Source organism: Miniopterus schreibersii (genome assembly GCF_964146895.1).
Source record: "Miniopterus schreibersii genome assembly, chromosome: 5".
NCBI lineage: Eukaryota > Metazoa > Chordata > Mammalia > Chiroptera > Miniopteridae > Miniopterus > Miniopterus schreibersii.
In genome coordinates this window covers 48,459,108-48,483,601 of record NC_138106.1, presented here as the reverse complement: position 1 = coordinate 48,483,601, position 24,494 = coordinate 48,459,108, and the positions used below count along the sequence as shown (strand labels likewise).

General features: G+C 40.0%; 1 protein-coding gene across 1 annotated transcript; it reads left to right on the top strand.

The window, feature by feature from the left end:
- The first annotated feature begins 1,526 nt into the window (after window positions 1-1,526).
- On the top strand, window positions 1,527-13,732 carry CSTA (cystatin A). The gene is made up of 3 exons (XM_081137676.1): window positions 1,527-1,635; window positions 10,015-10,116; window positions 13,371-13,732. Exons 1-3 carry the CDS (start codon window positions 1,570-1,572, stop codon window positions 13,497-13,499), a joined length of 297 nt encoding a protein of 98 aa, XP_080993802.1. The 5' UTR covers window positions 1,527-1,569; the 3' UTR covers window positions 13,500-13,732.
- The last annotated feature ends 10,762 nt before the right edge of the window (window positions 13,733-24,494 follow it).

The window sequence follows — 24,494 nt, the reverse complement described above, 5'->3', positions numbered from 1 at the left end:
CTCTTGAGTAAGCACCATGTCTTCCATATTTGCTGTTCTTCTCAATACTTGGGTGAAAGCATTCCACGGACAGCCGTCTGCATAGCACCCCTTAGGTTACCCAGCAAGACACCTACCTGTCTCCAAGAACTTGTCAAGCACCTGCCAAACATTACAATGAATGAAGCACCTTTCTATGAAGAATGTAGGACAATATCCAAAATATATTGTTAGGGATAAAGCAAAGTATATAATAGTTTATGTAGTAGAGTACCATTTGCACCATTTATGAAAGAAAAGTATATATGCATGTGTGTATATGTAGGTGTGTAGTTAATTATTTACACATTTGTGTGTGTGAAGAATATCTCTGAAGGCTGCAAGAATCTGATGGCAGTAGTTGTCTCTGGAGATTAGAGGGTGGCTGAGGAATAGAGGGGGTGAAGAATTCCTTATATTGCAAATTCTTGTTCCTTTTGAACATTTTTATTATGTGTCTATGTTACATATTACAAAAATTGAATAAAATAATACAAATAAATATTCACACAAAACAACAATTTTACTTCTAGATAAATTGTGTGCAGAAGCCCTCATATCTGTACAAAAGGGGGAAAATGCAATATTGTTTATAAGCATGAAAAACTAGAAACCACCAAAATCTCCAGCAGTAGGGGAGTAAGCGTATGAAGCATGGGACCGCCTATAGCAGGCAGCGGGTAGAGATGATGGATGGATCTATCATGGAATAAAGTTAAAGGAAACGAATTAGATTGATCCATCCGTGTATCAACAGGAAGTGACAAAAACAAGTTGAGGAGAAAAAAAGCATAACAGAATATATGTTTAGCATATGACTAAGTCAAAGTATAAAAATGGGCTAGAAAATACCAAACTCACAATGTAGTTTCCCTCTGTGTGTGTGTTGGGGGGAAAGGGGGATATTTTATTTCTCAAAAACAAGTACAAGAAAAGACAGAAAGTAAATAGGACAAAATGTTAAAAGTTTTCATTCTGGGTAATAGGAATACAGGTGTTTGTTGTTTTAGTCTTTGTCTTTTTCTGGATTTTAAACAGTTCTAGAAATGTAAATAGATGTAAGATACAATTATCCAGCCATGGTTCTCCAGATAAATCTTTTACTTTCTTTATAAAATCAAGTAAATTCTAAACAATCAGTCCTGACATTATTCATAAATATTCCTTTAAAAAATGAAATATTATGTAAGAGGTTTTAAACCATGGGAAAACCCTGACTTAGCTAGATTGTTTCCTCAGAGGCTCCAGGAGGGAACCACTGTCAGGGAATGCAGGGAGTGCTTGGGAGGACTCCCTGTGCACGCCCACTTACTCACCCTCAGCCCCTCCTAACTCCAAATTCCTGTTCGCTATTCTGTTGAGGAAGCAAGAAGATTTGTCTCAAGACATACTCATTTTTCTTGTGCCTTTTGCTCTTTAAGAAAAATAAAACATTCTGAAGGCGGAGCTTGTGAGCAACACACCAACACCCTCTTTAAAAACAGGAGTCTCCACGTTTACCTGATCACTTCAGTTCCAGTCTCCTGCCCAGCAAAGACACAGGTAGCCAAAATGATGCCTGGAGGTTTAACTAAAGCCAAACCTGCCACTCCAGAAATTCAGGAGATTGCTAATGAGGTGAGTTGATGCACCCCATGGAAGGGTTTGATCCAAAATCTTGGTTCCTAGGTTGGCCCTGAGTGATGTGGGTGAACATGAAAACCAGCACACTGGGAAATGTGTAGTTTTGTTTAGGCTTTCTTAGAACTAAAAGTATTTTTAGATGAAACCTCTAATAATCCCAACTGTGAAAGTGGCCTTGAGGAAGTCACATCCCTTCTCTGAGCCTCAGTTTTCCCACTTGTAAAAGAAGACTTTGTATTGGACCATCTCTAAAGCTTTGACAATGTATGATTCTAGGATTCTTAACTCAGTTTCTGATGAAACTTCTCTAATCTCACCAAGTGGAGCCAACATGTAATTAAAGTCTGAAGTTGTTAACAATTTGACAAACTAGACTTCAAACGCACTGCAGGGAAATTTTTTTAAATGGGTTAATGAAGAACAACATTGTAAAGGCAGTCCACTTACAAACTTCCTACAAACTTGGCCAAGTAGAAAAATGTTTTAGGCTTTTAGTATTTAGAAGATGATTTAGGTTTTTAGAATTTCCTATTTAGAAGGAGAATTTTTGTATTTAGAAGAAGATTATTCAGTAGAAAAGTAGAATTGTCTATGGTGATTCCAAAATTCATTATGATGAAAATAGAACTCTGAATGTTTTTTAGCAAGTTGATACAACTTTTTAAATGTTGTTTGATTAGCTGTCATCCATATAATAACATTTATTCTATTGCATATTTTATGAAAAGAGAAATATATAAATTACTATTTTAGGCTTGTATCATTTTCTATTTTCTTGTATCGTTCCTTCTTCCTTTTTCTCTCTGAAACTTCGTTCTACGACACTGTTTGGCAAACAAGATCAGTTTCCTGTGTAAATGGAACAGACGGGATCCTCTATGTTAGGGCCCTGGTTGCCTCCCGAACGTGCCCCAGCCAGGGCAGGGGACTGAACCTGCAACCCAAGTAAGCGCCTTTTTACCAAGAATCAAACCTGAGACCCTTCTGTGCACGGGCTGATGCTCCAACCACTGAGCCACACCAGCCAGGGTGGAAAATTACTTTTTTAAATTTATCCTTATTGTTGAAAGTATTACAGATATTCCTCCTGTTTTCCCCATTGACTCCTTCCACCCCACATTCCCCCCCCCCCCGGCCTTCCCCACACTATTATCTGTGTCCATGGATTATGCATATATGCATATCAGTTCTTTGATTAATCTCTCGCCACTCACCCCACCCCCGCCTTCCCACTGAGGTCCCTCAGTCTGTTCCATGCTTCTATATCTCTGGATCTATTTTGTTCCTCAGTTTATTTTGTTTATTAGATTCCACATATGAGTGAGATCATGTAAAACTGAGTCAGGAAGAATCAGAAAACCTGAACAGGGCAATAACATCTGATAAAGTTGAAGCAGCAATAAAAAAACTCCCAGCGAACAGAGGCCCTGGTCCAGATGGCTTCAGAGGGGAGCTTTCTAATTCTTTAAGTTGTAGGGTTAGATAGTTTACTAAAAATTTTTCTTGCTTTTTGAGGTAGGCCTGCAGTGCTATGAACTTCCCTCTTAGGACTGCTTTCGCTGTGTCCCATAGATTTTGGGTGGTTGTGTGTTCATTTTCATTTGTTTCCAGGAGGTTTTTTATTTCTTTCTCAATCTTATTGGTAACCCACTCACTGTTTAATAACATGTTATTTAGCCTCCATGTGTTTGAATGGTTTTGAGTGTTTTTACTGTAGCTGATTTCTAATTTCATGCCCTTGTGATGTGAGATGCTTGATATGATTTCAGTCTTCTTGAACTTGTAGAGACTGGTTTTGTGTCCTAAGATATGGTCTATCTTTGAACATGACCCATGTGCACTTTAGAGGAACGTATATTCTGCAGCTTTGGGGTGAAATGTTCTGTAAATATCAATTAAATCCATCTGATCTTGTGTGCCATTTAGTCACTGTTTCTGTGTTCACTTTTTGTCTGAAAGATCTATCCAGTGAAGTCATTGGGGTGTTAAAGTCCACAACTATGAATGTATTGCTGTTGGTCTCTCCCTTAAAGCCCTTAAGGTTATTATTGACAGGTCCTTATTTATTGCCATTTTAATTCTTTATGCCTATGTTTCTCTCTCTGTTTCTTCTTATTATTACAGCAGTCCCTTTCACATTTCCTGCAATGCTGGTTTGGTGCAGGGTGGAAAATTTTAATTTTAACGATCTTTAAAAACCTGTCTTGATTAGCAAGAATTTTTCTTCTTAAATAAAAAGCTATCAAAAGGCTTTGCATTGTTAATAACACCCATCTTTGAGCCACGTCTTAAATGATAAAATTTATTTGAAAGTGTTTTTCTTGCTGTGTATCTCAGGCTCAAATCCTGTCAGAGACTTAGACTGAGAGAGAGGTGTTTATAGTAGCTACATCATTCCAGAAAGGTGCTTTGCAGTTTTAAAAGCTTTGCCCTCCATTCAACCTCTCATTTGATCTTTATAACTCCTGGGGCAGGGAGGAAAGGCATCACGCCCATTTTTCAGATAATGAAACTGAGATTCAAAGATGGTAATAACCACCTAGTCAAGAAGCTAGCCTATCTCCAGATTTTTGACCTCCTGCCTTTCCCACCAGACAGTGGCAGGAACACGGAGAAGTGTGTGGGGTGAGGGAAATACCCTGGGGAGATACTGTGTGGCAAATTTACCTTCTCTGTGCAAGCAGCAGGCCTCGGATTTAAATCAATATGGGAAATGGATATCAATGAATCTATTCTTGAATATCTCTTAGGTGTCGGCACTGTATTAAATATTAAAGAAGATACAAGGCTATAAGATATGGCTCCTGCCTTCAAGGAGTTTCCAGTCCATTTAGGGAAATCAAGATATCTGGAACATATAAAACAATGTTCAATCAAGTACTTTTTTATAATCATAGGTTTTGGACCAGGAAAGACATTAGAGGTTGCTTGTCAAACCCCTTTACTCTCAGGTGAATAATTACTGTGTGGTAGTTCAGCTTCTCCGGGGTCACACTCCCAGTTGTCATTTATCTTCCCTCTCTTACAGGAGAGAGCCTTAGGGAAGATAGGGCAATAGTCCATTTGGAAGCACTTTATAGTTTAGGAAGCACCTTCACACCAATTATACCATTTGTTCTTCTACAAACAACCCCAAGAGACAGGTATTACTATAACCACTTTTAAGTGAGGAAATTTAACCAACACCTTCTCCAAGATTATAGAATCAGTTAGGTCCCCAGGCAGGGCCAGGCAAATGAGTAGGTGTTGGTAATCACATACCTAGTATGATCCGAGTGAATCCCAAAGACAACCACCACTACCTGTCATTTACCTTATAGATTTATTCCTTTGATTTTTTAAAAAAATATATATTTATTGATTTCAGAGAGAGGAAAGGAGAGGGAGATAGAAACATCAATGATGAGAGAGTCATTGATAGAGCCCACAACCCAGGCATGTGCCCTGACCGGGAATCGAACCCGGATCACCTGGATCCCAGGTCGACGCTCCACCGCTGAGCCATGCCCGGCCGGGCTCCTTTGATTTTTTAAAATGTATTTCTATTTTGAAAAATTACCCATTAAAATGCAGGTGTTCTTGGAGGAGCTGAAGTTTATCGGCTTTTCCTGTTGTTGTTGGAGAGCTTCTTAGTGGAAAGCCAACTGAGGGAAGAACCTCGTTGGGGACGGAGGGAAAGGAGGGGAAGTCATCTCATAGAGGGCGGAGAACATAAAAAATGATAACTGCATATTCAAGGCATTTGACATCAAAATGAAAGAGGGATGTTGGATGAGGTCAGAAAAAGAAGATCAAACAAAGGGCTTGGGATTCAGAAGACAAACATTTTTGAAGGCAGAAGAAAAGAGTTTGCCCATTCTGAAGATAACAGGACTGGGTGGTAATTGTAGAATCATTACTAAAGAATGCTAAGGGTACTTGGGGCCAGAGTGCACCCGAAAGTAACCTCCTCTTCCAAGATTCTCTGTATTAGCTGGGCATCTTGGCTGTGCCCCTCTCCTATCCTCTTTCCTATTTTGGGAAACAAGTTGTCACAATAAAAACCTAGTCTCTTCATTCAGAAAACATTGATTATGTACAAAGTACTGTGTGAATTTCTATAGGGTGTGAAGGGATATAAAAGATATAAAAGTAGTCCCTGCCCTCAAGGAAATTCACAAAATAGGTTGAAGATAAGAGATACACCCATGGAAATAAAGAGCCATACATGCCACACCCATGAAAAGCCATAATACAGGGTGGGGCAGAAGGAGGTTTACAGCTGTGAGTACGAAAGACACAGGGTTTATTCTTGTATTATTATTTATGTACTAACTACTGTATTTTGTATACAAACAACTGTAAACCTACTTTTGCCCCACTTTGTATATGTAATTAAGAACCTAATGAATGACCCTACTAACAACAGCTTCTAGGCCGTTATTGCTGATCCATTATCTTATAGTATATGTTAAAAGAAAGAAAAAAAAATTTGAATGAGAATTCCGACAATGTTTATGGGCAGGAAAGAAATGTTAAATAATTATTTTTAGAAATAAGAGCTATTATTACACATGCACATAAAACACACACACCAACACACACACACACACATACACGTCAAACCTGATTACTGGACACCACTCTTGGCATACACACACATCACAATTTTCGTCTGCCAGGACACCACACAAACACTCCATTTGCACGCCATATGGACACACACTGGGGCTTAGCATGTCATGGCGCTCACTCACCCACAACTTTGTGCTCCACTCTCTGACTATAGCCTCCTCATCAGTCACCTCTCCCACTGTCCCACACCCAGAGAACCTGCCGTTCAGCCACACCAGAATCCCTCAGGCACTCAGCCTCCCATCTGCATCGGAACAAACGTAGGCTCACTGGATCAATCATCCAGCCTGGACCTACAGTGGGTGATTCCATCTTCTCCTCCACCCCTGATTTCCATGACCCCGCGAGTTCTGGCATCCTACCACTCCCACGGCCACCACCTCCTCCTCAGCTTCTGCTCCAGGTTCAGGAAACTTTGCTCAAAGAAGATGCAAAACCACAGAAAACTAACCCGTCATAAATCTATGAATTCATGCCAACAAACACCGCTACAGACCCCTGGGGCTGCCAGAGCATCCTCTTTGTCATATCCTGTTGGTCCTTTCCTAGAAACCGCACGGAGATGGAGCTGAGCCTTGTGTCTCCTCAGTTCCTCAGTCCCTCCCGTGGCCGTGGCCCCTCCAGCGGGTGCCTGGGTTCCTCTCCTAGAAGACTGCAGTCATCCCGCGTCAGAATGCCCCAGTTTACTTACCCGCTGCTGATCTCATCCCTCCCTCCAATCTAAGACTCTGTTCTCCTTTCTAAAGCCAGCCCTTCCTCTCTTGAGCCAGGGGCCATCACTTCTGGAGTACCAGGTGCCTTGCCCTTACTTCCCCCCTTCCCTCAAAACATAATCAGACAACAAATGTCCACGAGTCACCTCTGAGCAGCCCTATTGCACTTTCATGCTGCTCCCCGAACTCTCCTCCCTTACTCTGTAAAACTTCCCAAAACATGGCCTGTCCATGTTGCCACTGTTACCTTTCGATCCATTCTTTCCTAAATTAAGCAAAGTCCAAACGATTCTGCAGAACAATTACAAAGTAAACTCCTGGGTGTTGGGTGCCACGTGGCTGGAATCCTCAGATTCCAGAGAAACAATTCACCAAGATCCATGCTCTGCAGCAGTAATGCTTGAATAGCTCTGGGGAAAATGCATTTTACCAGGTGCTCCCTGGTGGCACCCTTCCCCTGGCTGGGGCCCAAGCGATACGCCTACACTGTTTGTGCCAGCACCTCAGCCACCACCACGCATGGCAGGCTGAGGACAGTGAACACCACCTGTGTTCAGCTCAGTTTTCCACCAGGCTCCTGACCACCGCTCCCAGCTGACCTTCACCCTCTTAGCACCCATTCTGGGGGGCCTTTCAACACCAAGCTGCTTTCTGAAAAATCAAGGTTTCACTGAGGAGCTTCTTCCTACTCTGCCCCTTCTCCTGCTCCTCAGCTTCAATCTCTTCACCCCAGGTTCCTAGCATCCAACATTAGAGCAACACAAATCTATTTTCCTGGAAAGGGGGAGCAAGGCTACAGGTAATAAGTAAGTAGGTCCTCCGTATCCACAAGCTTCACATCTGCAAATTCAACCAACCAAGGATCAAAAATATTTTGGGGAAAGAATCCCAGAAAGTTCCAAAAAGCAAAATGGACTTGCCATACACCAAGCTCTATGCCAAAAACACACAAAGTACACTGTAGCCTATATGCAAACACAGGCTCTGTATAAATACTGTACTATGTCATTGTCTATAAGGGACTTGAGCATCTGTGGGTATCTGCAGGGGGTCTTGGAACCAATGCCCCCCAGATTCTCGGGGGCTGAGTGGAATCAGGGTGCACACTCTGGTAGGTGCACTTACAGAAACAAACCAGGACCACTGCAATCAGCTCTCTCATGAAAATTCTGGACTCGCAGACTGCATCAATACAATGGAAAGGTTGCAGATTTCGATAGGAGAGATAGAAATATAAACTTCTGATATATGGTAAAAACGTGACCAAAAGACTGGAAACCAGAAGGCTCACAGATAACTGCAACAGATAAATCAGACACTTAAGTTATCAGGCGAGAAACTTAATCCTTTAAATTACTATAATTAGTAATGTATCAGCCTTAAGCAGTCATGTTCTCCTTACAGTCTCAGGTTCCTTGTTTGTAAAAGAGGTTTAAATAGATAATTTGGGGGTTTTGTATAGAGATTAACCCTTTTCAACTCTTTCTAACTTGTCTGGTGTGCAGTGCTGACTGCAGTGGGACAGCAACCCCTTTCCCTGCTGACTCCTCTCTCCGCCCTTGTCCGCTCTTCTCCTCTCTGCCCTGCACACTGCCTCCCCCCGTTTCTGATTTTCTCTCACGATTTGTCTCCTTCCTTTCTCTACTTGGCGCTTCATTTTTCCATCTCAAGGTTACGGGAGAAACAGGTGGTAGGTAGTCCATGAAGGGTTTGCCCCTCCAAAGTGTTCTGGGGACGCCTAGTCTGCAAATGTCTTCATGTTTGAAAGCAGTTCTGGCACCCAAACTGAGGCGCCGACAGAAAAGGCTTCAAAACATTCCGAACCCCCTGGGCAGGGCTTGCCGGCCCCAAGAGAACCCCAGATGCACCGGAGGCCCGCCTGGAGCTGCACATGCGCACAAAAATGCTCCAGCGAGGGCCAGGGAGGCAGCTGCCCAACAAACAAGAGGCAGTAACACACATTTATTTCCCTTTTCCCTCTAAATAATAGGAAAGGGTTGGGGGGGAAGGAGCACAGACACACGAATATAAAGACAACAGGAGATAGGCAAAGCCCCCCTTAGAGATACCGACAAAACTTTGGAAGATGGAAAACAGGTGAACATTGGGAAATGACTGAGGCATCTAGCCAGAGCCTAAGCCACCGAGGGGACTGTCTGAGCCAGAAGCAAGCAGACTCACGCTGTGGACACCCCCAAATACCTCAAGCGGGAGCAACACCAGAAACTGATGGAGAGGACAGTGAGGCGTGGGGCTAAACCCAGGACGGCTGGTGGGAGATCTGTATGAGGAGCAGTGAGGCTGCCCCGATCCTTCCTCCTCACTGCCCACCCTGCAAGACAAGCTATTTCCTTTCCTCATCCTGGCAGAGACTAGAGCTTCGCTCTTAGCACAGACTGAGTCGGAGAGGCCACGCTGGGTGTTAACACAGGAGGCCCAGCTGGGAGCAGGAATGAAGCACCCACACTGACAACGCGGATTCAGTACAAGTTTACATACTGAATTTGAGACTCTCTTGCTCCCTTCTCATCCTTGGTTCAGAAATTCTGGGATCTAAGCTTATATTCCTCTTTGGTAGACAGAATGATGGCCATCCCGATTCCTGAGTCCTGTAAATATGTGACTGTACATGGCAAAGGGACTTGCAGATGGGATTAAATGAAGGATCTTGAGATATACGATGCTATTTTTGCAATTTTGAATCAGGAATTATTCTTTTAATTCTTAATGAAATAGTAATTATTGCTCTCCCTTTTTTATTAATCAAAGACATATATAATTATTAGAGCTTTGCCAGTCAAAAATTACCACATTGTCATATTACCATATCACCACACTGATGATGTAAATACCACCTAAAGCAACAACATTTGACCTTTTAGTTAGCTCATGTAATGTTATTAAAGTAGGCGTTTTCTTTTCTTGGAAATACGAAAATAGCTCATATTTCTCAGTATCATCATTTAGGAACATGAGGTCCTAGGTGTGTAAACCACATAAATGGAATCAAATTTATTTTTGATCATTTGTTTCTTCTTTTCTTAAGGTGAAGCCACAGCTTGAAGAAAAAACAAATGAGACTTACGAAGAATTTGAAGCTGTAGAATACAAAACCCAAGTGGTTGCTGGAATAAATTACTACATCAAGGTTAGAGCTCAGTATCTATTTTGGCACCAAAAGACATTGTATTTCTCACTTTATGTGATGTTCCCTGTCACCTCTATCCTATAATCTGTTCCTTCTCTTTGTCCTAAATCAAGATGCCTACATAGCATACTTCCCGAGTAGTAAACTATCAAATTTAATAGATGACGGTATATTTTTATATCATCTTTTTCTTTTTCTTTTTTAAAGATTTTATTATATGTTTTATTACAGGTTAGAAAATTTCAAAAATAATTGTTTGGAACCATACTGAAAAAAACCACACATAATGGCCCCATAAAAGAGTATTCTGGCATCTGTTAGAATTTTTCCTTCATCTTTTTCTTATTAATTTAGAAAGCCTCCTTATATTGATTCTTAATCTGATTTCCAGAAATTGTATAGAAAAAGGTTTCATAAAAGTTCAGATCATGTCTAGCTTGTAGTTACAGCTGCTTAATATGTGAAGTGGGAGCCTGAAGACCTGGGCTTGACCAGATGCTATCTATTATTTTATTTTTATTTTTAATCTTCACCCGAGGATATGTCTTTATTGATTTTCAGAGAGAGAGGATGGGAGCGAGAGAGAAACATTGATCAGTTGCCTCCTGTATGCACCCTAACCAGAGATGGAACCTACAACCTGGGTATGTGCCCTGACCAGGAATTGAACTGGCAACCTTTTGGTGTCCGGGATAATGTCCTAATCAACTGAGCCACCCAACCAGGGCAAAACCAAATGCTCTCTTGAAGCTTATTCTGCCTCAAAGCATCGTGATTCTACACATCTCACTAAAGTGGATCTAAGGAATGACTTGAATCATTAGCTGGGAAGATAATTTAAACCACTCTTTCCCTTTTTGCGTTTGGATTAATATAATTTAAATAATTTTTGCAACTCAAATAAATAGATTCAACTGTGGAACTGAAGGTATAGTTTAAAGCACTGGAATATTAAAAATGTTTTTAAATTAATTTTATATCAATATCTAAAAATTAAATGATGTATTGATCCAGTTCCAACTGAAGAAAAAAACGTGTGTATTTACTGAGAGGGAACTAGTTCAAGTCAACCACAGATACTTGGGAGCTATTTTGTCCTTTTGTATTGAGAAAATGATAATCCTGATTTAATAAATAATAACAGCGGGCATTCAAATGCACTTACTAGATCTTTACTAAATTATTTGAATGGGGCATAGTCTGGCTTATTTCTCTTTAACAAACAATTACTTAAGATATATAATTTTTAAAAAATGTTTTTAGCAAAGAAAATAAGTGGTGCTAAGCAGCTCAGCATGAGAAAATCACAATACTGGGTTATGTAAGTGGATCAGCCCAGTTCACCAAATCTGAGCTCCTGAAATATGCCAGGCCGGGGGGAAGGGGGGGTGCGGGGTGCACATGAATGAGAGCCTGCCCTGTGCTCAGAAAGCAATCTGCTTTCTTCACAGCTGGAAAAGAATGCTTTCCAATGAAAAAATGATTTTGTTCAATAAGAAACATTCCACCAAAATTGGGATCATTAATAATATATAATTAATCTAAGTGCATAACTTTCACATATTAATTAGCTTGTGTATTTCTTAAAAAAACTCATCAGAAAACTATCTTGACAATTTCCTCCCTAAGATCACCTGCTCAGTCTTAACCACAGTCTTCTCTTGCCATCTCTTTTCTCCCCCTACTCTCTCCCTCCCTCCTGCTCCTTCCTTCTGCTATCAAATTTCTCCAACTGGATTGTAGTCACTGAGCCCAGCTCCCTCAGACTTCCTGTCAGTCTAGCTGTTAATCCCTTTGCTCTGAGCCACTCTCTAGATTTAAGGTCTTGATGGTGATGTGACCTTCTCTGGTCTTTCTCAAGTACCCATGAAGAGGCAGGTGGTAAAAAGGAAGGACTGTAAGTTTTGGTCCTGGGTTTGAACCCTTGTTTGACTTGTTTGACTATCAAAACCTGTGTGACTGCAGCTCCTCATGTTCTCCAGCCTTCATTCCCTTATTTGCACAAAGCAGATAATAACCTACTTTGCAGGGTATTGTGGAATAAATGAACCAAAAATTTACTTAGCACGTAGAATGTACCAGGCACTGCTCTAAGATCTAGGATTGTAACATTATCTCATTTAATCCTCTCAACCAAATCTCTTGGATAAGTATGCTTTTTTTCCTTGTGTTACTGATGAGACAATTGAGCCCTGGGAAGGTGAAGTAACTAACAGAGGCCACACAACTATAAAAGCAGAACCCAGGGAGTCTGATACTTAACTATTGCTTCTAATAATATATGCAAAGGTTGGTGCCCTGTTTGAAGCACAGAACAAATGCTTTTAAAAAGTTACACTGTAGAGTGAAAAGAACATAAATGTTGGAGCCTGGATTTGAATTTTGGCTCTGTCATTTATTAGCTGAGAGATTTATGAAAAATTAATCTCCCTGAATCTGCTTTGCTTCCACATGTATAAAATCATCATTGATCCACCTTTCTTCAGGCCCATATAAGAAGTAAATATACTCATGTATGTAAAATGCTCATTATAGTGCCTGACCCATTATCAATGTTTAACATTTGATAAGTGGCATTTGTTAAAATTAGGTTAGGAAGGGACATCAGAGCACAATAAATATTATTCTAAGACAAAACTTTTATGGTCTTAACCAAGATCAAAAGTGGTAATTCTTACCATGACTTTCTAGGTCCTGAATTCATGCCCAAACTACCATTTGAATCTTCATACCAGTAACTTCCCAGCAATATCTCTTTACTTTAGAAGGGAGAACAGACTGTCCACCCCTTGGGCCCTGGTCAGTCCTACCAGTGGCCATTTTAAAAGTAGATTCTAATATAGATATGAGAACCACAAATCTCAAATTTTCTAGGACAATTCTGCATTTCTTCTCCCTTCTTAAATTATGTGGCAAATAAAGTGTCCCAATTTGGAAGTCAGGATCACCCAAAAGACTGTCACTTGTTTTCTTGCTCTGTGCATCTTTAAAAATGAAATGCAACTCATTTGTTCCTAGATTATAGTAAAATAAAACACACCTAGGACCTATGCCTCTTGCCATGCCTTTAGCCTGCCTTTTCTCTCATGGGATAAGATGGCAGGTTTATGAAAATCAAGGGTCTAAGGAGGCTGGTCTAGGAATGCTGTTCCGAAAAAGCTATCACAGTGAGGTCTTCAGAAGTCTATAGATTCTCACTTGTCATAGATCCATGCAAATGAATCTCCTGTTTTTTCTTTGTTTTTTTCTTTCAGGTGCGGGTAGGTCCTGATAGTTATATTCACATAAAAATATTCAAACCTCTTCCTCAACAACAGCAGTCTTTGACACTTACTGGTTACCAGACTGACAAAAGCAAGGAAGATGAGCTGGCGGGCTTTTAGCTGCATGTTCCAGAGACGTGGAAGCATGCAACAGACGGAGGATTCTCAGAGGGAAGGAGTGTATGTGGGAAAAAAATTAACCAAAGAACTTATATGCATATATGCATAACCCATAGACACAGACAATAGAGTGGTGAAGGCCTGGAGAGGGGGTGTGAGTGGGGAGGAGGGAATCAATGGGGGGGCAGGGGACATCTGTAATCCTTTCAACAATAAAGATAAATTTAAAAGTTAAAAATAAAAATGGGCAAGAAAAAGCACTCTGATTCCTTCCACCGGTTACTGATTAATGATCCCTGCTAATAAATGCAACTATCAATAAAGTAACATTTCTTTTTAAATAAATTAATCCCCTAAACTATTTGTCTATTGTATTAAAGAATAATTACCTTTTTTTTTCCTTCTCAAAATTGATGTTATTGCTTTAGAGCAGAAATTCCATACAAATTGATGTCCAGTGGAAATCTTGTAAAAATTAGTCAGCTCTACTCAACTGGCTAAAGGATAATACTACCACCCCACCCACCCCCACCCTCACCACCCCCACCCCCACCCCCACCCTCACCACCCCCACCCCCACCCCCCCCACCTTAGGCAGGCTATGCCGTGAGCCATCAGTGCCCTGTGGCTGCTGAGAATCTGACATTCCATCCCCACTCTCACATTTGAAATTTAAATCAAGTATTTTACAAAATATATTTATATTTTGAAACAATCTCAAACTTACAGATAAGCTGCAAAACAACATTTTCCTGGACATTTGTGAGTAAATTGCCTATCACCAATCACCAACAACTACTTTATTTTGCATTTCTTACAAGCAAATACAGTCTCCTGAATAACTGAAATACAACCACCAAAATGAAGAAATTAACACTGATACATTTGCTTGCATCTAATCCCCAGATAACATTCGAATTTCCCTAGTCATCCCAAAAGTGTCCTTTATTGCAGAAAGCTCTAGTTCAAAACCATGTGTTTCATTTAATTGCCATTTTTCTCTTTTTAAACACCTTTACTGAGATATAATTTACGTACTGTATAATTTTTCCAATAAAAGTATACAATTCAATGATTTTTAGTATATTCAAAATGTGTGCGACCATCACCACAGCCAATTTTAGGATATTTTCATCGCCTTAAACTCCATGCTCTTTGGCTGTCATCTCCCATTCTCTTCCCTGCCCCGGCCCCTAAGCAGCCACTAATTTACTTACTTTCTGTCTCTACACATTTGCCTATTCTAGACATTTCATATATATGGAATCATATAAGATATGGTCTTGGATAACTGGCTTCTTTCACTTAACATAATGTTTTCAAGTTTCATCCATTTTGTAGCATGTACCAATGTTTTATGGCCAAATAATATCCCATTTTATGGATATTCTACAGTTTGCTTATCCATTCATCAGCCGATGAATAGTTGAGTTGCTTTCACCTTTGGACTGTTATGAACAAGGCTGCTATATATACTTGTGCACAAGTTTTTGTGTTTACACGTTTCCAGTTCAATTGGATACATACTAAAAGTGAAACTGCTGGTTCATACGGTAACTCTGTTTAGTTGTTCAGGGAACTAACAGACTGTTTTCCAGAGCAGAGCACCATTTCACATCCCTCCCAGCAGTGCGTGAGGGTTTGGGTTTCCTTACAGCCTCATCAACATTTGTTATTACCTGACTTTTTTTTAGTCTAGTCATTCTAGTGGGTGTGGATTGTTATCTAATTGGGGTTTTAATTTGCATTTCCCTGATGACGAGTGAGGTCAAGTATCTTGGCATGAGTTTATTATATCTTCATTGGAGAATGTCTATTCAGATCCTTTGCCCATTTTTTTAACTGGGCTATTTGTCTTTTTATTATTGACTTGTGAGAGTGCTTTGCATATTTTGGATACAAGTCCCTTATCAGATTTATGATTTGCAAATATTTTTGCTTATTCTGTGATTGTCTTTCACTTCTTGATGGTGTCCTTTGAAGAACAAAAGTTTTTAATTTTAATGAAATGCAAATTATCTACAGTATTTTCTCTTTTTTGCTTGTGCTTTTAGTGTCAGATCTAAGGATCTTTTGCCAAATCCAAGCTCATGATAATTTACTCCTATATTTTCTACCAAGAGTTGTGAAGTTTTGCCCGGCCAGCGTGCCTCAGTGGTTGAGCATCAACCCACGAACCAGGAGGCCATGGTTCAATTCTGGCTCAAGGCACATGCCCGGAGTACAGGCTTGATGCCCAATAGGGGTGTGTAGGAGGCAGTAGATCAATGACTCTCTCTCACCATTGATGTTTCTATCTCTCTTTCCCTCTCCCTTCCTCTCCCTGAAATCAATGAAAACATTAATTTTTTTTTTTTTTTAATTTTAAAAAATGAGTTGTGAAGTTTTAGTTTTTACATATAGGTCTTTGGTCCCTTTTAAGTTAATTTTCAGGTCAAGGGTTTTTTTTTGTTTTTTTGGTGTGTTGTTTTTTTTTGCCTATGGATGTCTAATTGCTGCAGCGCCATTTCTGAGAAGGCTATCCTTCCTCTTTGAATGGCTTATGTGCCATTGTCAAAAATGAGTTGGGCCTATTTGTATGGATCTATTTCTCATCCTCTGTTCTGTTCATTGATTTATGTATCTCTCCTCCACCAGTACCACACAATCTTGATTACTGTAGCTATATAGTAAGTCTTAGCAAGTAGAATGATTCCTCCCACTTTTTAAAGAATTGTTTTAGCTATTGTATGTCTTTTGCCTTCCCTTACAAATTTAGAGTAAGTTTATCTATATTTATAAATAAGTTGATAAGAATTTAAATTAATCTTATAGATCAATTTGGAGAAAATGTATATAATTACTAGGTCAAGTCTTTCAATCCATGAACACAATATATCTCTCCATTTATTTAGGTTTTCTTTGATTCCTTTCACCAATATTTTGTAGTTCTTAGCATAGAAATCCTATACATGTTTTTTGTTTGTTTGTTTTAATATATATTTATTGATTTCAGAGAGAGGAAGGGAGAGGGAGAGAGAGTTGAAACATCAATGATGAGAGAGTCATCATTGATGGGCTGCCTCCTGCATGCCCCGGACCAGGGATTGAGCCCACAACCCAGGAATATGCCCCGACTGGGAATTGAACTGCCATCTTCTGGAGCCGAGGTTGATGCTCCACCGCTGAGCCACGCCCAGCTGGGCCCTATACATGTTTTGTTCATATTTATCAATAGTTAGAGTTAAGGATCCAACTTCATCCTTTTGCATGTGGCTGTCTAGTTGCTCCAGCACCACTTGCTGAAAAGACTATTCTTTCCTACATTGAAAGGTCTTGGCTCCTTTGTCGAAACCAGTTGATCATAAGCACATGAATTCATTTCTGGACTCTCAGTTCTATTCCATTAATCTGCATGTCTATCCTTTTGCCAGTTCCATACTTTCTTGATTACTGTTGCTTTGTAGTTAAGTTTTGAACTCAACAAATGTGAGTCCTCCAACTTTGTTCTTTTTCAAGAATGTTTTGGTTCTTCTGGGTCCTTTGAAATTCCATATGAGTTTTAGAATCAGCTTATAAATTTCTGCAAGGAAGTCAGCTAGGATTCTGATAGGGATTGTGCTGAATCTGTAGATCAGATTGTGAAGTAGTGCCATCTTAACATTAAACCTTCCAATCCATAAACATGAGATGTTTTCTCAATTATTTATATCTTCTGAAGTTTCTTTCAACAATTTTTAATAGTCTTCAGAGTATAAATATTGCACTTCTTTTGTTAAATTTATTCCTAAGTATTTTATTCTTATGGATGCTATTATAAATGAAACTGTTTTCTTAATTTCATTTCGGCTTGTCAATTGCATGTGTATAGAAATAAAATTGTTTTTTTGCTCTAGCCAGTTTTGCTCAGTGGTTAGAGCACCAGCCCGCAGACAAGGGTCCTGGGTTTGATTCTGGCCAAGGGCATGTACCTCGGTTGAAGGCTTGATCCCAGGCCCCAGGGAGTGTATAGGAGGCAGCCAATCGATGTGTCTTACACTGATGCTTCTCTCTCTCTTTCTCTCTTCCATTCTCTCGGAAAAGCAATGGAAAAAAATATCCTCAGGTGAGGATTAAAAAAAAAAGAAGAAAAGAAATACAATTGATTTTTGTATATTGGTCTTATATTCTTCAACTGTGCTGAACTTGTATGTTGGTAGATTTCTCAGGATTTTCATATACTACAAGATCATATCACCTGCAAAGATAGTTTTATTTCTTCCTTTCCAATCTGGATCATCTTTATTCTTTTCTTGACTAATTGCACTGGTTAGAACCTCCAGTACAAAGCTGAACAGAAATGGTGAGAGTGGATATCCTTGTCTTGTTCCTGGTCCTAGGGAGAAAGCATCCAGAAAGCATTTCACCATTTAGTATGATGTTAGCTATGGGGTTTTTGTAGATGTCCTTTATCAAGCTGAAAAAATTCACTTCTACTTTCTTGAGTATTTTATCATGAAAGAACATTAGATTTTGTCCAATTTTATTATGCACCTACTGAGATGATCGTGTGGTTTTATTTTTCAGTCTATCCACACAGTATATTACATGAATAATTAATTAACTTGGGGAATGTTAAACCAACCTTGCATTCCTAGAATGAATCCCATGTGGTCTTGGTGTAATTCTTTTTTATGTACTAGATTTGATTTGCTAGTGTTTTGTTGAGGATTTTTAAGTTCATGTTCATTGGTATGTAGTTTTCTTGTGATGGTTTTGTCTGGTTTTGGTATCTTGGTAATAGCGGTCTCATAGAATGAGTTGGGAAGTATTCCTCTCTCTTCTATTTTTTGGAAGAATTTGTGTAGAATTGGTATTAATTCTTTAAATGTCTGGTAGAATTCACCAGGGAAGCCATATGGGCCTGGGTTTTTCTTTGTGGGAAGTTTTTTATTACTAATTTGATCCCTTCACTTATTATAAGTCTATTTAGATTGACAATTTCTTCTTGAGTTGATTTGATAATGTTTCTTTCTAGGAATTTGTCCATTTCATCTATATTGTCTAATTTATTGGCATATAATTATTCATAATATCCCTTCTTTGGCCCTACCTAATGGATTTTGGACTGAATTATTTAGAAAGGATAGGAGAAGAAGAAGTGGAAGAGAAGGGAAAGAGAAGAGAGGGAACAGGGGAGGGGAAAGAGAAGAGGAAACAATTTTAAAGATGCCCTAAATAACATCTCCCTCTGTACTCTGCACTCTGCTCTACTAGTGCCAACCCCTTTGTCCCCAAATAATAATAACAGTATATATTAAGTGCTTGTTATATGCCAGATAGTATTCTAAACAGTTTACACATATAACTCATTTAATTCCTGTAACAACCTCATGAGGTGAATATTGTTATTATCCTCTCTTTATAGAAGTCTAAATGTAGAGAAGTTAAGGTATTTGCCCAAGTCCTCATGGCTAGTGAGTAAAGTGAGAACATGATCTGAGGCTGTTTGCCTCCAGGACTAATGCTCTTAACCTCTACACTCTACTAACGCAAGCTCAGAATTCATTTGTTCAGCTATTCTGACCCCTGAAGGAGATACATAAGTGGGAGCTCGAAATAGTGAATTTTTAAAATAACCACTGGCAACTCTTAATGCTTCATAATAAAGAAACAGTCCTATTTATCTGCCTTCAGCTCCTAGCACACAGACATTTAGTTCAATAAGTAAACTAAAAAATCTCCACTGGTTGGCTAGTATTAATGATGTAGGGTTCTTTGGTAATAGGGATTACCAGAGATGATCCCACTGACCTAAAAATAAGAATTCTTTTCTGAGCAATGCAAACATGGACATAAATATATATAGCTGTATACACACTGCAGCTGGTCAAAGATATACAAAACTCAATAGTTAGCTTAATTAGATTTATTTTACTTTATCCTGATTTTGGTATAGAAAGTCTGAATACATCACTGTTTAAGAATTAATCTAATAAGAAACATACAGAACCTATGCAAAGACAATTACAGCACTTCACTGTCAGAAATAAAAGACCTGAATAAATGGGTAAATGTATCTTGCTGCTGGCTAGGTAGACTTCATGTTAAAGAGAAGACAATAATAAATAGGAATAAATAGGAAAGAAGGTCAAGTAATGTGTGCAGTGATTCTTAATCTTGCCTTCATATTAGAATCACTTAATTTATTTTTGTTTAAATCCAGGTTGAGGTCCCACTGTAGACCAATTAAATAAGACTTTCTGGGAAAGAGTCCAGGTGATTCTAATGTCAGCTGGGTTGAGTACTGCTGTGATTAAAAGGAAAAAAGAGTTTAATGTAAATACTTGCCCTAATGAAATTGAAAATATATTTCATAGTTAAAAATGTATTACAGCCCGGCCGGGCGTGGCTCAGTGGTTGAGCGTCAACCTAGGATCCAGGCGATATGGCTTTGATTCCCGGTCAGGGCACATGCCTGGGCTTCGGGCTTCATCCCCAGCAGGGGGCGTGCAGGAGGCAGCTGATCAATGACTCTCTCTCATCATTGATGTTTCTATCTCTCTCCCTCTCCTTTCCTCTCTTTGAAATCAATAAAGATATATATTTTTTAAATTTATTACAAAGTATTCTACCGAGAGCCAGTGAAAACAGAATAGATGATGGAAACAGAAAAAGAAAATGACAGGAAATGTAACCTAAATCTGTTTAAGCCAGGTTAAATAAAAACAGTGTGAAAATAATTTTTTATTTCCTAAATGCTGTTGAAAACTTACATTTTGGCTGGAGACAATCACTTGGACCCATATTTAATATATACCATAGTAAATTACAAATTGCTTAAAAAGTGAAAAACTTGAATAGTTTAAAAACAATGTTAACCTAGGAGATGATTTTTTTAAAGGGAGTGGTTTGTTTTAAAGGATAAGGAAGTAGTATTTGAACAATTAGACTTATTTTCCAAGAGTTGTTGTGATTCCCAGAGTAAGAAGAAAAAAAAAATAGACCTACAACTGGATAAAATACTGACGGAAAAAGTGTTCAAAAGTTAGTTGGCCATTTAGGGCTTATCGAAATAAATGAACAAGTTTCTTCCCCAAAGACCTGACTTCCCTTAGCAGTACCACTGCAACCAAAGAAAAAATCACATTGCTAAAATATTTCCCCCACCAAATTTGAAGTTGATTCTGGAATCGAGAAGTTGTATTCTGTTGCAAAAATTATTTTCTCTTACCCAAAGAGAGAGAGACTGAGAGAATGTAGTCTTGCCTGGCAAGAGTGAGGGACTCAGCCCCAGCTGTCTGTCAGGCACTCCCAGGATTGTCTGTCACAGCGCGTGAGTTTAAATGACTGGGACTGGGCCCCATGAAGGCTCAGAGGGCACAATTCTACCCAGGGTTATAGGCAACTCCTACTTGGTTCTGTCTTGGGAAACAGGTTTCTTCACTTACGTAAGGGAGTGAGTCAATCGTTTCCTGCCTGGTTTCTTATTTAGAAGGCCAAAGACTCTTCTGAGGCTTCCTTTGTTGGAACCTGAAGTTCAGACGCAGTGACGGGACCTCAGGAAGCTGTGCAAGCACATCCTGGGTGCTCTAAACAATATGAAAAAGTACTGGGTGAAGAAAGAGTGTCCTAATGTCAATGGAATATTTACACATGGAGATATTGCTTGGCCACCTGAATGTTCTTATAGCTTCTCTGGTTCAGGAGAACTTAATTTATTCTGTGTATCGCAGGCATTTATCATAAACATGCATCTGCTTAAGAATCTAGGAACTGCCAAACAGCCAGGCCTCATGGAGAAGAGGGACCCGTGCAGAACTGGGTCTCACAGCCAGAACTAGAACCCAAGGCCTCTCTAAGAACCTGAGGTGCTGTTCTGGTGGGTTTTTACTCTGCCCCACCGCACCAGAATTGCCCTTTCTTTCCAGTGCTCCCCTTCATAATGGAGGCGGGGCACCCAGGAAAGCACCAATATTTGAAAGTGGTATTTTAAATTGAAGTATATCCAGCCTGCTAGCCTTGGCTGCAAATCAGCATTTAGGGACATCTCATGTGGAAAACAGTGATCTCGAACAGTGGTCCTCAAAGTTTTTTGAGGACACATCAGAAAACCCTGGGGCTTTTAAAACTCAAAGAGCAGAACCGCACCCCAGTTCTTCTCAGAAGGTCTGGAGGGGGCCCAGGAATTTGCATTTCTACACATTGCTAAATGATGCTGTTATAGACAGAGAGGGCTGCATTTTCTATTTGTCCTCTGGGTTAAGGAAGTTTTCACAAACAAATTATACCAATACAATTGGTATTGGTGTAAACAAGATATTGAGAGGACCGACCACCTCTCCAAGATCCTCTGGCATTTGGAAGCATGCGCTTACAAACAACAAGCATGTTTTCGAAATCATCACATCCACCTCTGTGCGTGCTGAAACAAGTCCTCCTGAGCACCTTAACTTAGCAACCAAGGTTGACTCATTTCAGGAATTTGGAAATCCAGCATTTTATAGCAGGAGGTGACTTTAGAGAACTGGCCAGGCCAAAAACCTCAAAAAAAAAAAGAAAAAAAGTGCTGTCTCCTTTCTGCTCAGTCATCCCTAATGTTTTTTATCTTCGTGTTTGTCACCACACAGGCAAGTAGCCCTTATCCTTGTCACTTCTAGCCACCCTAAACACACTCCAGGTAGAAAGGAGGAGGAGGGGACAATGCCTTTATGAAGGTAAGTTAGTTTCTCAGAAATGCTCCAGCACCTTCTGTTGGTATCTCATTAGCCAAAACTGCCTCACTGCTATCTGGGGCTGCAAGGGAAGCTGGGCACACTGCCACTCGAGACAAAGTCAGGACTCTGTTCGTCAGGAAGGGCACAATGGATATAAGGAAGAGAATTAGCCGTGTCGCAGGCTTATCCGTGCCAGGCACTGAGAATCACAGCGCCAGTCCTCAAAAGCTGGCAGTAGAGAGGGGAACCAGCCGTGGGGCAGCAGGGTGAAGATCATGATAGAGGTTTGCTCATGGGAGCACATAAAAGGGACACTTAATATGTATTTGAGAGGTCATGAAAGGCTTGCTGAAAGGAGTGACAGCTGAGAGCTGAAGCAGGGCAGGGAAGAGGGAGCATGTGCAGAAGTTCGGAAGTGAGACTGGGTCTTTTCTACGATCAGAAAGCAGTGCCCTGTTGGTGTGGGGCACAGTGCATGGCGAGAGCGGCGAGGCTGGAGGTAGCAGGCGCCACAGCACCAGGGATGTCGCAAGCCATTTAAGGAAGTTGGTGATCTTCAAGGCAGTGAGAAGCCACTGAGGGATTTTAATCAGGAGGCAAATTTTACCAGTTTTAAAAACTGAAGTGAAAAAAAGTAGTTCAATCTGCAGCAATGATCTTTAAGTGACTGTGGATTTGCTGTCCCTTCCTAGTGCCCCAAGGAGACCCACACATTCACCTGGAGCAATTCTCTCCCCTTCTACAGGGTTGCCCTCAGCCAGCCACTGCATTTAGAAGCTGAGAGTTCTTTTGCTTAAACCTTATTAACATTTTGGGTTTCTTGCCCAACACATTATTTGGGTTTTTACCCCAATAATGCTCTGGGGTAAATTAGGCTTCCTCTGAAAATGCTGCCCCGATCAGGAGAAAGTACTTTTTCACTATTTTCTTTATTCTTCAATGTTCATGCTCAACTATACAAAAAGTTTTGGGTTTCTTTTCTAAAGAGCAATCAATGCATAACTACAAGGGCAAGTACACATGGAAATCATGAGCAACCTAAGTAATCTCTATCATATTTGATTAGATCACCTAACTCTAGACAGAATATTCAATTTTCTTGATTTGAAATGAGACCATGCATTTGACTAATCTCCCAGTTTACAAGTTATTCCTGAATGGTCTAAAGTAGGTAGTGTGGCCCGGCCAGTGTGACTCAGCGGTTGAGCATCAACCATGAACTAGGAGATCTCGGTTCGATTCCCGGTCAGGGCACATGCCCAGGGCTCGGGCTCGATTCCCAGTGAGGGGCATGCAGGAGGCAGCCAATCAATGCCTCTCTCATCACTGATGTTTCTCTCGCTCTCTCCCCCCCTCTCCTGTCCTCTTTCTGAAATCAATAAAGACATATTTAAAAATAATAAAGTAGGTAGTGTGGCACATAAGCATAGACTACTGCGACAGCACATTATCGTTCCACTTCCCAAAGTGGTTATCTTTGGAGCACAACTTTAAAAAGAGACTTATTAGAAAACTTCCTTTTTATTACTGGACTTATTTGGTATATTTCAGTCTCTACTTAAATCATCTTTTCAAAGACAGGGCACCATAAAGCCTAATCACCTGGTAATAGTCATTTGCAACCCACTGTGCACTCCCTGTTGCTACCCCCTTCTTAGGGCAGGGAAGCTCATCGCCTTTTGGTACACTACGTAACTTACTTTACTACTATCTGCCTCCCCTCACTACATGTAAGCTCATTAAGAGCAGGTATTTTTATGTTTACTCAGTGATGTATTAACAGTGCCTAGAATATAGGAGGCATTCAAATACTTGTTAAAGGAATTTGCAAATGGGTTATCTCGGGTGTTTCTCCCATGGCTATCTTCTGTCCTGCCAAAGAAGCGCCAAACTCATCTCTGAACTTTTGCACATTGTTTCTTCTCTTATTTTGGCTAAATCCTACCTATCCTTCAAGCAAAAACATCAACAAATTGTTGTTAAGGCAGCAGTTACATACAAGACTATGATCAGCAGGTAAACCAACTTTCAAGAGCAACACCATCCTTCTTTCTTCATATCTGTGGCTTTCATCACAGACAAAACCTGCTATTCACTTAAAGTCACTCACATTGACATAATTGTACTTTTCATGTTACATTGGAGTGATTCGGGCATCCTAACCTAACTGGATGAGCTAGTCTTTTAGCAGACCTGGAATTCTGGAAAGGTTGTTATAAATCCTAAGATTCTGTTTCTGAATTCCCTCCTGAGCACCAGAAAGATCTTTGTTGAGTCTTACTTGTATTCTTGCAATTCACTCATATTCCCAATAATTATT